The 14,987-nt window shown below is 42.1% G+C and overlaps 1 protein-coding gene across 2 annotated transcripts; it reads right to left on the bottom strand.

Annotated features, from left to right (window-relative positions):
* Window positions 1-4,373: 4,373 nt before the first annotated feature.
* On the bottom strand, window positions 4,374-13,532 carry APOBEC1 (apolipoprotein B mRNA editing enzyme catalytic subunit 1). Of its 2 annotated transcripts, XM_074357741.1 has the most exons (6): window positions 13,370-13,532; window positions 12,968-13,137; window positions 9,355-9,382; window positions 7,845-8,242; window positions 7,350-7,468; window positions 4,374-6,885 (listed from the first exon to the last, which is right to left on the bottom strand). In XM_074357741.1, exons 2-6 carry the CDS (start codon window positions 12,981-12,983, stop codon window positions 6,736-6,738), a joined length of 711 nt encoding a protein of 236 aa, XP_074213842.1. In that variant the 5' UTR covers window positions 12,984-13,137; window positions 13,370-13,532; the 3' UTR covers window positions 4,374-6,735. The 2 variants fall into 2 exon arrangements, with proteins under 2 accessions (XP_074213842.1, XP_010944672.1); XM_010946370.3 differs by lacking the exon at window positions 13,370-13,532 and having other exon boundaries at window positions 12,968-13,332.
* Window positions 13,533-14,987: the final 1,455 nt, after the last annotated feature.

Here is a 14,987-nt window from a genome sequence, read left to right as displayed (position 1 = left end):
TCTTTTCATTCTCTTTCTTTCTTTTTTTCTTTCTTTCTTTCTTTCTTTTTTTTCCCTCCTGGGGTGGGCAGATAATTGAGTTTGTTTATTCATATTTTGATGGAAGTACTGGGGATTGAACCCAGGACCTCACGCATGCTAAGCAGGTGCTCTACCACTGAGCTACACTCACTCCCTTTCATTCTCTTTCTTATCCAGCTCAGAGACTGACTCATCAGAGAAAACTTTTTTGCCTTCATTCTTTTTACTGCTCCCATCTACCAAAACCCTGAAACTGGCTGTCAGCCTTCTCCATACCAGCACCTTAGCCGCTAGTGCAACGAGAAAATGCCACACAATAGGGCAGATTAAAGACCATAAATTTATAACTAAATATAGTGAATCTACTTGATTTCTCTTGTCAACTCACTCTCCCCACCTTGAGTGGAAGGGGATGGAGATGAGGGAATATATTTATACTTTGGCAGAGGGAAAAGTCTAAGCATTGTCAAATAACAAACATAAAACAATCCAATAACCAGTCAGAGGTCCTTTACTCAAGGGAAAACAAACCATGGATTGGAGGCATACAGTGCCTCACAGGCAGGGGAGAACTCTTCCCCAGGGATGTTTGGGCAAGAGCGAGTTTATGGAGTGTTACAAGTAGCAACTTGGAAGCAGGGCATGCACGAAATAGGGCATGCACGACTGGCCAGGAGGTCAAGGCTGTCCTTGTAAGGCTGGCAGGTCCTATTTTCTAGCCAAGAGAGAATCGTGACTGGTGTACGTTAGGTTTCTGGGACAGTGAGGCATTTCCTGTTTAAGTGTGGACTGACTGAAGTTAAGTGTGGACTGACTGAAGTTTGGTGGCTTGGGCCAGACTCCATTTTTGTGGGTCCCTAAATTAGGTTCTGAACCTTAACACTGCTAGGAAGAGGTTTCCTGCACACACACCACCAAACAATGCTCAGGACACCAGCTTGGTGTCCTACAATTCAACTCAACTCTAACACTACCTACCTGGGGACAGCATAGGATCCCACAGGTTAAGACTGCCTCCCACCCCCAACCCCACTGCTGGACTTCAGACACCAATTATAAGCTCAGATTATGTGCTTCTGACTAACTACACACTGAAGGTTCCAACAACCCCCTTCAACCTAGGATGCCAATTGCTAAGTCCAGATTGTCACCTGGCTATAAATCAGAGGTTTCCACAACTCCCTCATCAGGTTTGATTCACTAGAGCAGCTCAAAGAACTCAGAGAACCACTTTACTTACTGGATTGCCAGTTAATTATAAAGCATATAAATCAGGGGAAAATAACCAATAAAAGTGATGCATAAGGCAAGTTATGGGGAAAAGGCACAGGGGTGCCACGTTCTCTCAGCCCCATCCCTTCCCCGCATCTCCATGTATTCACCAACCTGAAAGTTTTCTGAACCCTGTCCTTCTAGATTTTTATGGAGACCTCATTACACAGGCACAATTGATTAAATCTTTGGCCATCGGCTCAACCTTCAGCCCCTCTCCTCCCCCAGAAAGTCCAAGGATACAACTGAAAGTTCCAAACCTGGGGCTGTCTCCCCTGGCAACCAGCCCCCATCCCTAGGTGACCCAGGGGCATTCCAAAAGTTACTGTCTTAACATAACAAAACACCTTTATCTCTCTCACCACTTAGGAAATTCCAAGTGTTTTGGAAGCTCAGTGCTAAAACCAGGACAAAGCCCAGCTATATATTTCTTATGATTATTCACAATATCCCAGTCCTGATATACAAATCATCTTTATCAGCATGCCACAGAAACTAGAAATCATATATTTGACCACATACAATTTTAAATTTCTCTTAAAAAAAAAGTCACATTACCGAAACGAACTTGGGTCCACTCGCTGGTCACGCAGCAAATCCAATTTACTGACACCGGGTTGTGGTGAAGGACGGTACAGCGTTTACTGCAGGGCACCAAGGGAGGAGAATAGGCGACTCACACTCAGATGACTCGAACTCCCGGATGGCTTTCAGGGAGCGATTTTTAAAGACGACATTTGGGGTGAGGGTTGCAGAGGGCATGACTTTCTTCTGATTGGTGGGTGGTGAGGTCACAGGGTGGTGTTTCAGGAATTTTAGTTATCAACCTTCTGGTTCCAATCACTGATGTCTACCTGCTAGTGACCTATCTGCTTGTAGTCACAAGGGATCTTTTTCCTCAGAGCAAGTCAAAGATAGCGTCAGATTGTGATGTGTATCCCTTGAGGGGGAATCGAATGCTTTATTGCTACACTATTGCTTCTTGACTGCTTTTTCTTATTTTCTGCATTCCCTCACTTCCCTAAGTAGTGACTTTTGGAGTCTGCTCTTTGTAAGTTTAGGGAGGCCTAGGAGACTAAAGCATTTTCCAACAAACAAGAATCCAGGGGACACAGGGAGGCTTTTGCACCCAGGAGAGTCCCGCAGGGTCCAGCTCAGTTTCAATGAAGTCAAAAGACTGGGGAAAATGCATCTGAGAAAATTGAATGTTTCTCTAATGGACAAACCTCTCTTACAAATTAATAGAGGAGAGAAGGCAAACCAATAGAAAAAACAGACGAAGGATTATAGAGGAGCAAAATTTGCCACTCCTAAACATCTCTTTAGCATGTGGGTTATTTCGAGGTGAACACAATCAAGGCCCAGAAGACACAGAAAGAAATTTTGACATTCCCCCTAACTACCTAAAAAAATTTAGACAGGACCTGTTCCCAGAACAGAGCTATCCCTAGAAATATCTGCATAGAAAATGGGCTGAGTGTGGTGAGGGAAACTGGGCAGAGATCAGAGTCCACTCTGTGTCCCATTGTCCCTGCCTGATCCAGCAAACCTCGGTTTATCATTTGCTTTTCCATCTTTGTGTGAATTGTCTTCCTCCTCTTTGAAGTCCCAAAACACTACCCCCAGCATCCGCATTTGTCTTTAGCTGAAGATGGTATTTACAGTGAGGACTTGAGCCATTTGGATGAGTTACTCAGTTTTCCTGGATCTCTCCCTTGTATACGTGGTTTTAAACTTTTGATTTTCTCCTGTTATCTGTCTCATGTCAACTTAATTCTTAGATCAGCCAGAAGAACTTAGAAAAGGAGAGAACAATTTCTTCCTCTCCAACAGCATAACACAATTTCCAGAAGAGCTGTAGACGGTCATTGCCAACACCCGCACACAAAATGCTGAACACCACAAGTTCAAGAATTAGAAATTAGGGTACTAGTGTTGATCATCAGACTGTCAAAGATTTAAGAGCTTGAGCATACCCAGTGTGACACTGTGATTTACAGTCAGAAATATATGCTTAGTCTTCATCCTGTTCCAGGCACAAAGTTCCTAAAACCTTTGGAATTTCCCAAGTGTTGAGCACAATAAAGGTGTTTTTTGTTGTGTTAATGAGGTGCTTTTGGAATCCTCCCAGATCACCTAAGGCTGAAGTCTTGTTGGCTGGGGGCGGGGTGGGGGGGTTGGAAATCCACCCTGTGACTAGAAGGCTGGAACTTACAGTTCAGCCCCTGACCTTGGGGGAAAAGAGCCTGGAGAAAATTGAGTTGAATCAACCAGCAGCCGATGATTTAATCAGTCGGGCCTATGCAATGATGCCTTTGTAAAAAATTCCATGTCCCAGGAGGGTAGCTCACCCCAAAGTCCACCAGGACAGAAAGCTCCTGTGTTCAGGACCCTTCCAGGTCTCTTGCCCTAGGTATCTCTTTATCTGGCTGTTCATGTGTGTCCTTTAAAATCCTTTGTAATAAGCCAGCCATCTAGGACATAATTCTGTGAGTTGCTCTAGTCAATTAAGCAAACTCCAGGAGTGGATGGGGGGAACCTCAAATTTATGCCCAGTCGGTCAAAAGCACAGGTAACAACCTGGACTTTCATTTGGTGTCCTGGGGGGCTAAGCCTCTAATATGGGGGGTCTGCCATGAGACAGCATCAGAATCGAGTTAAATTTGTGGGCTATCTGGTCATGTCCACCAAGGATCAGAGAATGGCTTGATGTGTGGAAAACCCACGTATCTGGTGTCAAAAGTGAAGGAGTGTGGTTAAAGCCACATGAGAGTAAAGGAGAGACCCACAGAGGTGTGTTCTTTCATGATCTAGTGTTGGCAAGGATGTGGGAAAACTGGAACTCTACTTTTTTTCTTAGATCCATCCCGCTGGATCTCTACCCTCTTGCGTCAAACTAGATAATTACCTCCTATTACCCTAGGATCTTTCTTCACTACCATCCAGGCAATATTTTTTTCTCTTCTCTTCTGTGTTGAATTACTTGTGCCTGGAATTCCAAACATTCTCCTTTTATGGTTTGGTTCCTCAATTTGATGTAGCAAACCCTCCCGTGGCTTCCTGAGAAAGCCTGGGAAATCTTTTTCTTTTTTTTTTTTTTTTTTTTGATACTCTGCATGTTGAAAATGTCTCCTTCCCAATTAGCACCAGAGAGCTGGGCTGACTGCAGAAGTCAGTGGAGAAAAATTTTACCTTCGGAATCTTAAAAGCACGGGTCAAATGCCTTCTAGATTTCAGTGCTGATCGTGAAAAATCTGACAGTAATCTTTTTATCTTTTGCTTGTAACATTCTGCCCACCACCAGCTTTTAGGATTCTATTTTTAAAGCTATGTTTGAAATTTCACATGGATGACGGGCATTTGTGTGAGTCTTTTTTTTAGCCAGAAAGCTGGACACTGGGTGTCTGCTCACATGCAGCCCGTAAAATCACATTTTCAGTTCTAAATTCTATGGAATTCAATCCAAGCAAACCAAACAGAAAATCTACAAAATACTGAAAAAGCTACAAAAAAGTATGTAGGGTCCTTTTGAAGTTAGATTTTGAGAATGGAGTTAGATTTTTGATTGTGGTGGGTAACAAATTACTTTTCTTCCCCCCATTATTTCACGTGCCTGTGGCTCCCATTGCATTCAATGGGACACTCCTTTTCTGGGTGCTGGAATTACCTTAAAGTTTCCCTTGTCTGTAATGGCAGAGGGATAACTTATAACTAGAGGGAGCACGATTAGAATGAAAGTGTTTGTCTATTAAAGAAATAAACTTTATTCCAGCCATTCAGATGGTTGGTTAACTTCCTGATGTTCCTGAAACATGGACAGTGAGTACGGATTTCTTGACTCGTCCTCATCCAGCTTCACCTGATGTCTGAAAGTTTGCTTGGGCAGAACTTCAGCACGAGTAACAGACCTGCCACCTGTCAAACATCTGCAGCTTTTGTTAGTGTCTCAAATTCGTATCATTTCTGCAGGAAGTGGGTTTCCTTCCCAGGTTTCTCACAGATGCCGTCCGTTTCTCAAAGTGTGTTTCATGGAACTCTATTTTTACATGCGTTTCAAATATATGTTTTTTTTTAAAGTATCTTCAGTTCTTAAGAAGTTGGGAAATTCTGCCAGAATCTCTGAAAAGTTCCTATTTTAAAAATGAATGCCCATAATAAATTTTTACGAGAGTCGAGTCAGCACAGGACACAATTTAGCAACTGCAGGCTTGGAAGGCACTTTTTGATCTTGATCTTGATATTTATTTGATGAACTATCAGACAGATATTCACCATGTGTCTTATGTCAGGGGATAACACTGCGATTGCACAAATAGTTCAGTCAAAATATAAGTTAATCCATCACCTTTCTTAGTTTGAAATCTTAATAACTCTTTTGACCATGCTAATTTATCTCTAGATCCACCATCTTAGCCTGCCATCACCTCTTGACCATCCTACAGTGGAGGGAAGGCGGGGTCTGACAAGAGAGACATTCCTAGACATCTGTTTTTTTGTTTTGAGGGACCAAGTACACAGAATCAAGAATATTTAATTTTGAAAAATTGAGTTTGAGTTGCTTGTGCCTCTGGGAGAGAGACCAGATGTTTTACAGGAAATGGTCTCAGGAGGAAGGCCCAACTGAAGATGCAGATTCAGAAGATGTCAACGTACTGATGATAATGGAATATAGAGGTGTAGATTAGAATTCTTAGTGAAAAAAAAAAAAAACCTGATTTTTAGTTCCACTCCTGCCATGGATTTACCTATCTGATCCTGGCCAATTTGCATAATGGTTCCATTTCCCAGTTTCATCCTTGTGGTGGACACAAACCCCATTTCCTTTTCTTCCTGGACACAAGGCTGAACTATTTCTTAGCTTCACAGTTGGCATGGGGGCTACAACACAACTTCCTGACTGTTTTCATGTCTTGGCTATTGTAAATGCTGCAGTGGACGTGGAAGTGCATCTTTGAGATAATGATTTCATTTCATTCACATATAGAAGGACTGCTTTGGCTCTTCAGGGTCTTTTGTTGTTCCATATGAAATGAGGAGTGTCTTTTCATTGCTGTAAAAAATGCCACTGGAATCTCGATAAGGATTGCATTGCATTTACAGGTGGCTTTGGGTAGTAGGGACCTCTTAACAATATTAATTCTTCCAATCCATGACCATGGGATATCGTTCCATTTTATTTTTGTCTTCTTCAATCTGTTTTGTCAATGCCTTATAGATTTCACCATACAGATCTTTCACCTCCTTGGTTAAATTAATTTCTAAGTATTTTATTATTTTGATGCTATTGTAAATGGGATGGTTTTCTTTCTTTCTTTTCCAGATAATCCGTCTTTAGTATATAGAAACGCAAACTGAAATTTTCTAGATTCTAATGGCGTTCACTCTTTAGTGGGTCATCAGTACTGGTTCATGAAACAGTAGATACACAAGGAATCATTCTATTCATCTCCAAGTCACAGGAAGCTGTATCAATCCTGTAGCGAAAAGGATATGGGGCGGAATCATTCGGTAATGGCAGTTCTGAACCTCAAGTCTGAACAATGTAAGCTGATTCTGACGTCGTCTTGAAATCTTTAAACACGGAGGGAGACTCTGGAATTTAACAACAACAAAAAAAAGTTATGATAATATTTTTCTTAATACCACAAACACTTTAAAACATCAATTGGAAGACCACTGAACTACTTTCAAGGGAATACAGATGGGACGCCTACATTTCTTCAACAGGATGACACACACCAGTAAGGGAAAGTAGAAAGGTGCAATTCTGTGCGGCCAGTGTGACTGGTCACAACAGCAGTGATAGTAATGGTGATGAAATCTAATTACTATGGAGCCCACCTAGGTCTTAGGCCAGTTTATCCATTCCTGTCTCCATCTTATTTCCCACAAAGAGATTGTCTTGTTCTCGCCTCTTTTAAGATAAGTAAATAACTAAATAGCAGTGTAAGTGGCAAACTGATGGTGAGGAGAGTACATGTCAAAATTATCAGTAAGAAGTTCGAAGAAGGATGCTTCTTTTTGCATCAGAATCTTTGCCCCTTCTGGGAACTTACTAGATTTATGCAGTGGAGTTCCAGTGCATACAGCTTCATCCACAGAGGTGGGTATCTGGGCCAGTGAGCTTCTTTCCCAGGGGGGTAGTTGACGAAATTCCTCCAGCAGTAATCGTACACTAAGGGAAACACAAATCTTGGTTCATTCAACACATATAACAGAAAGTTAAAGAGAGCCCAGCTTAACAATACACCCTATCTAAATTCCTCTGGCCTATCTGCTGCTGGTGATGGGTTAGACTCTTCCAGAATCCCTAAAAGGAACACAGCAGTTCATCTGAAGATGGCTGAGTGGCCACAGTGACAAAAATGGAGGACGGAGTCATCTCTCTGATACTTTCCTTGCTGTGAATTTCAGACCTGGTCCTTTGTTGGGCTATTCTGGACTTTCATTTCTGATACTTGCAGTCTGGGAGAATCAGTCTCCTGGCCCAGAAACACACCACCACCACAGCCTCTCATCAACACTTAAGACTCTTGGTTTACTGTTTTCACCTGCGGCTCCCATAATCTGGACAGCCACGCCCCTGGTGAAGAGGTCTCTGAGTCCTCGCCGGTTCTGCGGGTCCATGTGCTGGAAAAGCCGTGCTACGTGAATCACTAGAGTCACTCTCGGGTGTTGGTCCAAAAATTCTCCAATCGCCTGGGAGCATTTCCAGCAGGGACTCCAGGACAAGAACCAGGTGATGGAGCAGCTGACGGATGGGCGAAAATGTCTTTCTGAAGTGAATTTTTCTATAAAATTGTGTTCCACGTGCTTGGTGGTGTTTTTGCTGGAATGTCGCCAGATGCCACGGTTGCTGCCCCACCGGATTTCATAGAGCAGACAGGCCTCTTTCCGGAGTTCTCGGGGGTCAAAGAAGGCTTCAAATTCCCAGGGTTCAATTCTTCTCCTGAAATATAAAAAGCACCCCCATCTTGTCACACCACCTTGAGATGCGACCTTGGATGTAATGTCATGTTCTCTTCTATAAGGCACACCGAAAACACGGCATCTCAGAAAACTTTTTTTTTTTCTATTCTATATCTCAAAGTTATCTGGGGAGATCCATCTGAATTACCAGTTTCTCTCACAAACATAGGGAAGAGATTTTTCCCAACTCAGGTTATTTGGTTACCACTCTCTGTACCACTGCTTGATGGCTTTGAATTCAGGTACAAATGTTTCCTTGTTTCTCCTTTAAAGGTTTCTCAATATATTCTAATCTTTCTGTCTCACACTTAGAGGTGACGTGTCCCACTCATTAATCTTTGTCATGCCTCAGTGAACTCTAGCTAGATTTTTTTTCAGGTGTGGAAGCCTCAGATTGCCAACAGGATTCTATTACCAACTCTGAGAAGAGAAATTTAGTCTCAGGATTCTTCCACATTAAATTTCATATACTAGTACCTTATAAGAAAGAAATTCAAATTTCCCGCAATGGCAACATTAGCTTTAACACTCTACGTGTATCAAAGCTGTGACTCAGGGAAAACTCAGAGCTATGCTTTATTTAAAGCAGTTTATTATCGTCTTTCGAATGTGGTTGAGTCATAAGTTTATTACATCTGGTTATTTTCCACTCATTCCTAAAGTGTCAGTTCCTTTATCATGTAGAGCAGCCCTTCCAGTGATCATGAAATAATATGTTCCATGATAAAAGTCTCCTATTACATCCAGAAAATGGGCGTATAGTATAAAATAGGAAGACGAAATCAAAGTGACAGACGAGTTCTCTGAACTTGTAACCAGTGTCTATGAAAACTTGTGCCTTAGAGAGAGAAGAGACTATAACAGCACAAAGCTGGAAGGTGATGTTTTTCAATAGAAACCAAAAGCCATAGAGGCAAAGATAGATAGAAAAAGCAATAATAATCATAGAAAATGGAGTTGGAAAAGGCAAAAAGAAAGCATTGGAGCATGATAAGAGAGGAAAAAGACAATAAGGAAAGTGGTAGTTGTCCAGCTCTTAAATACCCACCTATTTGGGGTTGAATTAAATGTAAACTGCAATCATATTCTTACCTTAAGGTGGCATCTCCAGCTGCAGGACCTGTTGACCGAGAGATGATCATGTCAAACTCCACCATATACAAATAAAACTATTAAGAAAAAATGCTCTTTTCTTCTGGCTTTGCAAACCATATCAGAAAATGCGGTTGAAAGATTGTCTCCTGGATTAATTGGATTGACCAGTTCATTGGACTGAGAAAAGCAAGATTTTTAAGGGTTCTGCTGAAATTTATTTGCCCAACCCCAAACCAGGTAATTCTCTTTAAGGCTCCAACAAGAATGTTTCAGTGCAAAGGAAAGCTAGTCCTCAGAGGATCCTAGATGTAATTTCTGTGCGCCCCCAGAGCACCCTGAACTTCCTTCATCAGAGCAATTATCATGCTGTATTATGATTGCCTGTTTACATGCCTATAAAAACACTGATTCATAAATTATATGAGCTATGGATTTTGTATATCTTGTTCCAGACCCTATCACACTGCCTGAAACATGTTGGTTATCAATAGATACTTACTGAACAGATGAATGAAATTCACTACTCTCCACTAAGATGAAGTATAGGTTAATGACACCAAGCAGAGAAACTGGATCTCTCATACCTTGCTGGTGGGAACGTAAATTGGCACAGCCACTCTGGGAAACAGTTTGCAGTTTCTTAGGGAAAAAAAAGTAAAAATGCGCCTACCATACAACCCAGGAGTTACTCTCCTGGGCATGTATCTCCGAGATGGGAAAACATAGGTTCACACGAAAGCTTGTACACAAACGTTCACATCAGCCTCGGTTGTAATAGTAAAAGCTGGAATGAGCTCAGATGTCCGTGCAGTTTGAGACACAGAGCCTAAGGTTCCCCCATGTGATACCCCTTCTCAGTGGGTCAGAGACAGAGACAGAAGTCATTTGTCCCTCTGGGGGTGAGGTGTCGGTGCAGAGCTGCAGGCAAGAGGTTCCATCCCACCTCCCAGTAAGACCTTAACTTGGAGGAGCTATTTTTGAACAAAGAAGAGTCACGAGAGCTGGGAGATACTTCCTTCAAAACAGGAGGTGCTTTGACCAAGGCTCTGTGCATGAATGTGTGTGTGTGTGTGTGTGTGTGTGTGTGTGTGTGTGTGTGTGTGTGTTGAGGGGTCCAGAATGTGGCACTGAAGCATAAAAATTAGTTTGGTCTTTAGAGATTTGAGAATAAACTCTCCTCTTCCCCAAATCCCTTATTTTCCTATAGGCAGAGCCTCCCAAAAGAACTCAAAAGGAAATCAGTTGCCATCAATCTCATGGGGAGATAAATCAACCAGAGGAGATTGACTCTTACCAACTGAGACGCTCACTCAGACATTGTCCCAAACTGTTAAATGCCATCTATTCTCCTAAGGGCTCATCTATCTCTCCTAAAAGTCATTTGTTTTCCCATAAGGGCTCTTCTGCCTCTCCACTTCTAAGATGTTAGAGAGAGGGAAAAAAAAAAGATGGTATGGAAAACAACCCAATTCTAATCCAAGTCCTTGAGCCACATATCTGAGAATTCCTGTGTGTAATTTTGTCTTGCTTGCTTTTTTTTTCTTTCTTTTTTTTTTTTTTCTAATCTGTCTTTTGTCAGTTTAATTTGCAGTCCCCCAGAAATGAAATCTAAGAGGGTAGAAGAAACGTTTTTCCTCCCCAACAATGTGTGTGTGTGTGCGCGCACACTGGGGGGTGTTGTGTACCACACAGTTTCCTGTAGGTGGAAAATGGTTCTAGCTGGGTTGTGAGGCTGAAAAAATCAATCAGCCAGATATCTAGGAATGAGGACAAGAATCAGAAAATACTATCCTAAGTGTAACCTGAAGAAGAAACCTCATCCTTAGAAGAAAATGCGGGGAGTTTGCATGTGAGATGGAGGAGGAAGGGTGCCTAACACCTTGGCATGGGCCCTGCTCAGACCTCAGTCCAACTTGGGGCATTTGAACCAGCTGGTCCACTCAGAGGGGGACAGTCACTGATGACAGGGGACCTTCCTCTGAAGAAGCTGAAGCAGCAGTGAGAACTTGGGGAAGAGACAGTGAGATAAATGCTCATGACCTACCCCAGGGGTGCGGGGCAAGAACACCAGCCACGTGGGTGGGGACGGTTTGAGGGATAAAACACATCACCTTCAGGGGACGGTCCGGGGAAGTTATCCAGCTATTTCAATTAAATAAAGTCTTTAGTCTTTTCCCCAAAATACCAGTCACAAGAGGACTTTAATAGAGGGGAAATATAATGGAGAAAAAAGATACTGTTTCTTGAAACCTGAGACTGACACCTGTGCTGCGTGCCGTCACCTCGTGAGTGTGGACCCCTTCAGGACTCCTCTCGCTGAACCGCCTTTCTTCCGGTTGTTTCTGCTTCCAGTCAGAAAGTCAGCAAGTGCCGGGTAAATGTGCCTAAAGCACTGTTTGAGTTGTGTCTGCGCTATTCACAAATTCTCCAAAGATTTTCCTCTGATCGAAAAAAATCAACTTGAGACTGGCAGTCAAGGTCCTCAACAATATCACCTCAAATTTGCTTTCTAATCTCACTGCAGATTACCTCCAAAACTCTCCTGTAGCCTAGCCAATTGATTCATTATATTCCAAGCACGGTCTTGGTAAAGTCTCTTGAACTCTGTGCCAATCAACCTGGAATGGCCTCCTCTATGTCAATCCAAATTCTGCTCTTTTCGGGTCCAGTTCAAATCCCGCCTCACTTGAAAATCATTCTGTCCCACAACACAAAGCATCCTCCCTCCCCCATGAGTTTTTCTAATATTAAGTAAAAGAACCTTAAATTATCAACTAAGATGCCCTTGTGTGTGTATATATATACAATGGAATACTACTCAATCATAAGAAAGAATGAAATACTGTCATTTGCAGCAACATGGATGGACCTGGAGATCATCATACTAAGTGAAGTAAGTCAGAGAAAGGCAGATACCATATGGTATCACTTACATGTGGGATCTAAAAAAATGGCACAAATGAACTTATTCACAAACAGACTCGCAGACATAGAAAGCAAATTTATGATTACCAAAGGGGAAAAGGGTGGAGGGATAAATTAGGAGTTTAGGATTAGCAGAAACAAACTACTCTACACAGAACAGATAAACAATAAGGTCCTACGGTATAGCACAGGGAACTATATTCAATAGATTTTAATAACTTACGAGGAATAATATGAAAAAGAATGTATATATGTATAACTGAATCACTATGCCAACACAACACTGTAACTTCAATTGAAAAAAAAAGTGCCCTTCGGCTGTCACTTCTGTGGCTATCTTAAACTTCTATTTAACAACTGTATTCTTTGTTAACTTAATTTTTTCTTATGGTGAAACAAGCATTAACTTAGTGTCATTTGCTCAAAGTCATTTGTGGATGCAAACAGTCGGTATTAACAATAATAATAATAACAAATCTTGCTTGAGAATAATAATATAATAATATATTAATAAATAGAAAAGTTAGAAAACGTCCAGGAATACAAGCGTAAGCAGGACACACACACATACACACACACACACACACACACACACACACACACACACACACACACACGAGTTTTTGCATTCAAGAATATTGAGTTTTCAGGCCACCTCCCCGCATCCCGACCCCGGCCATCTCACCTCTGTCAGAAGCCATGGTGCTCTGCCACTGGACTTTTTCCTCTGGAGCTATATATTATGCTGCTGCCAGCAACACGCCTGGACATTGTTTCTGCAGGCGTGACCACTGCCGCCTGTTTCGCCAGAGGATGACTCATTCCTGAGTCTCAGGCAGGTACTGGGCATCTAGCCTGTACCAACAGGTAGCCGGTGAAGACGGAAGTTAGTGTGGGGGTTGATAAGAAAGCATATGATGTGAAAAATTTATCTGGTACCATAATTCCCTGAGAACATTCAAATTTCAAAGTTCTTCCTTGATGACATCTGAATGTAGTCATCTTTCCCTTTCCTTTAAATTAAAGGCAAGACTGACCCATCATTCTTTACTGGAGAAAAGAGAGGAAGAAAGCAAAGAGAACTGACCTGTAAAGGTGTTCATTGTTACCCGGTGAAGACACTGTGGCCTTGCCCTTTAGTTATTATTCATTTATTTCTAACTTCCTCTTATTTCGCTCTTGGCCCCAGATCAGCGGGGAGGGGCACTGTTAGATGTAAAGTCAGAAGGACTTTGGTTTCTGAGTCAGGAAATTAGTGTACAAGTCTTGGATGATTTCTCTTGCTTCTTGAAGCTGAGGTTAAGTGTCTGACCCAGTCCACTTGTGCTTTTTATCCTCCTTGAAAAATCGGATACTCTGTCCCCTATTGTCATTGCCTACTATTGCCTGAACCCTGGATCAGGATCCTCTGGGTTTCGGCACACGCTCCCAGGCCACTCTCAAGACCTAAGTCTCCTTCTAGGATCTCAAATCTAGAGCCCCTGAACTTTGAGTCTCAAATCCCGTGACACCTACCCCTGAGCCCTAAACCTAAGACTTTCCTTAATCATGAAAGTTACACTGGAGCCTGCAGCAGCTGTTCGGAGTAGCAGGTGAAAGTTTTGAAGAAGGGGCAGAAGTGACATATTATAAATATAGGTTCTTCAGAAGCCAAATGTTACAGCTAGGCATGTGCGGTTGATACAGAAATGGCCCCCCAAAGGTGCCCACTTCTTAACTCTGGAACTTGTCAGTGTTTCACCCTACAATAGCATAATGGACCTTGCAGATGTGATTAAGTTAAGAATCTCATGGTAAGAAGATTATGCTGGATCATCTGGTCTCAATCTAATCTTTTTCTTTTTTTAAAAAAAATTTTTAGGGGGGCAGGTAGCTAGTTTTATTTGTGTGTTTATTTAATGGAGGCACTGGGGATCGAACCCAGGGCATAGTGCATGCTAAGCAAGCACTCTACCACTGAGCTAGACCCTCCCCCCTAGAATTGATTGTTGTATATTTATCTTATAACTTTGGGAAGGAAGAAATTTTCCTTTAATTTTTTAGGTTCTTCTGGCTGATCTAAGAATTAGATGGATGAGACAGACAACAGAAGGAAATCAAATAGAAGTTTAATAACCTGTACACATGGAAGAGATCCAGGAAAACCGAGTAACCCACCCAGATGGCTGAAGCCCTCACCATGTACAGCATCTTCGGGGAAAGACAAAAGAGGATGCTGAGGGTAGTGGTTTGGGACCTCAAAGAGGAAGAAGGCAATTCACATCGAGATGGAAAAGCAAATGATAAATGAATGTTTGCTAGACCAAGCAGAGACAATGGGACACAGAGTGGACTCTGACCCCCAGGCCCTGCCTAGTTTCCCCCACCACACCTAGTCCAGATTCTTTGCAGACGTCTCTGGTGACAGCTCTCTTCTGGGTATGGGCCCTTTATCTAAATTCTTTAAGCAGCTAAGGGGGGGAAGGTCAAAGTTTTTTCTTGAGTCTTTTTGGGCCCTGATTGCTTTCAGTTCAAAATTATCCACATGCCAAAGGTACAGTTCAGCAAATTTTGCTTCTGTACATAGTCAACCTGTGAACTTGTTAAATTAATTTATTTCTAATATTTATTGGATAGATTCCTTAGGATTTTCCAGGCACAGGATTATGTTGTCTGTAAATAAAGACAGTTTGAGGGGGGAAGGTATAGCTCAACTGGTGCAGCAT

Source organism: Camelus bactrianus, chromosome 34 (assembly GCF_048773025.1).
Source record: "Camelus bactrianus isolate YW-2024 breed Bactrian camel chromosome 34, ASM4877302v1, whole genome shotgun sequence".
Classification (NCBI taxonomy): domain Eukaryota; kingdom Metazoa; phylum Chordata; class Mammalia; order Artiodactyla; family Camelidae; genus Camelus; species Camelus bactrianus.
Note: the sequence above shows the minus strand (reverse complement) of the source record. Positions and strands in the feature narration are given on the sequence as shown.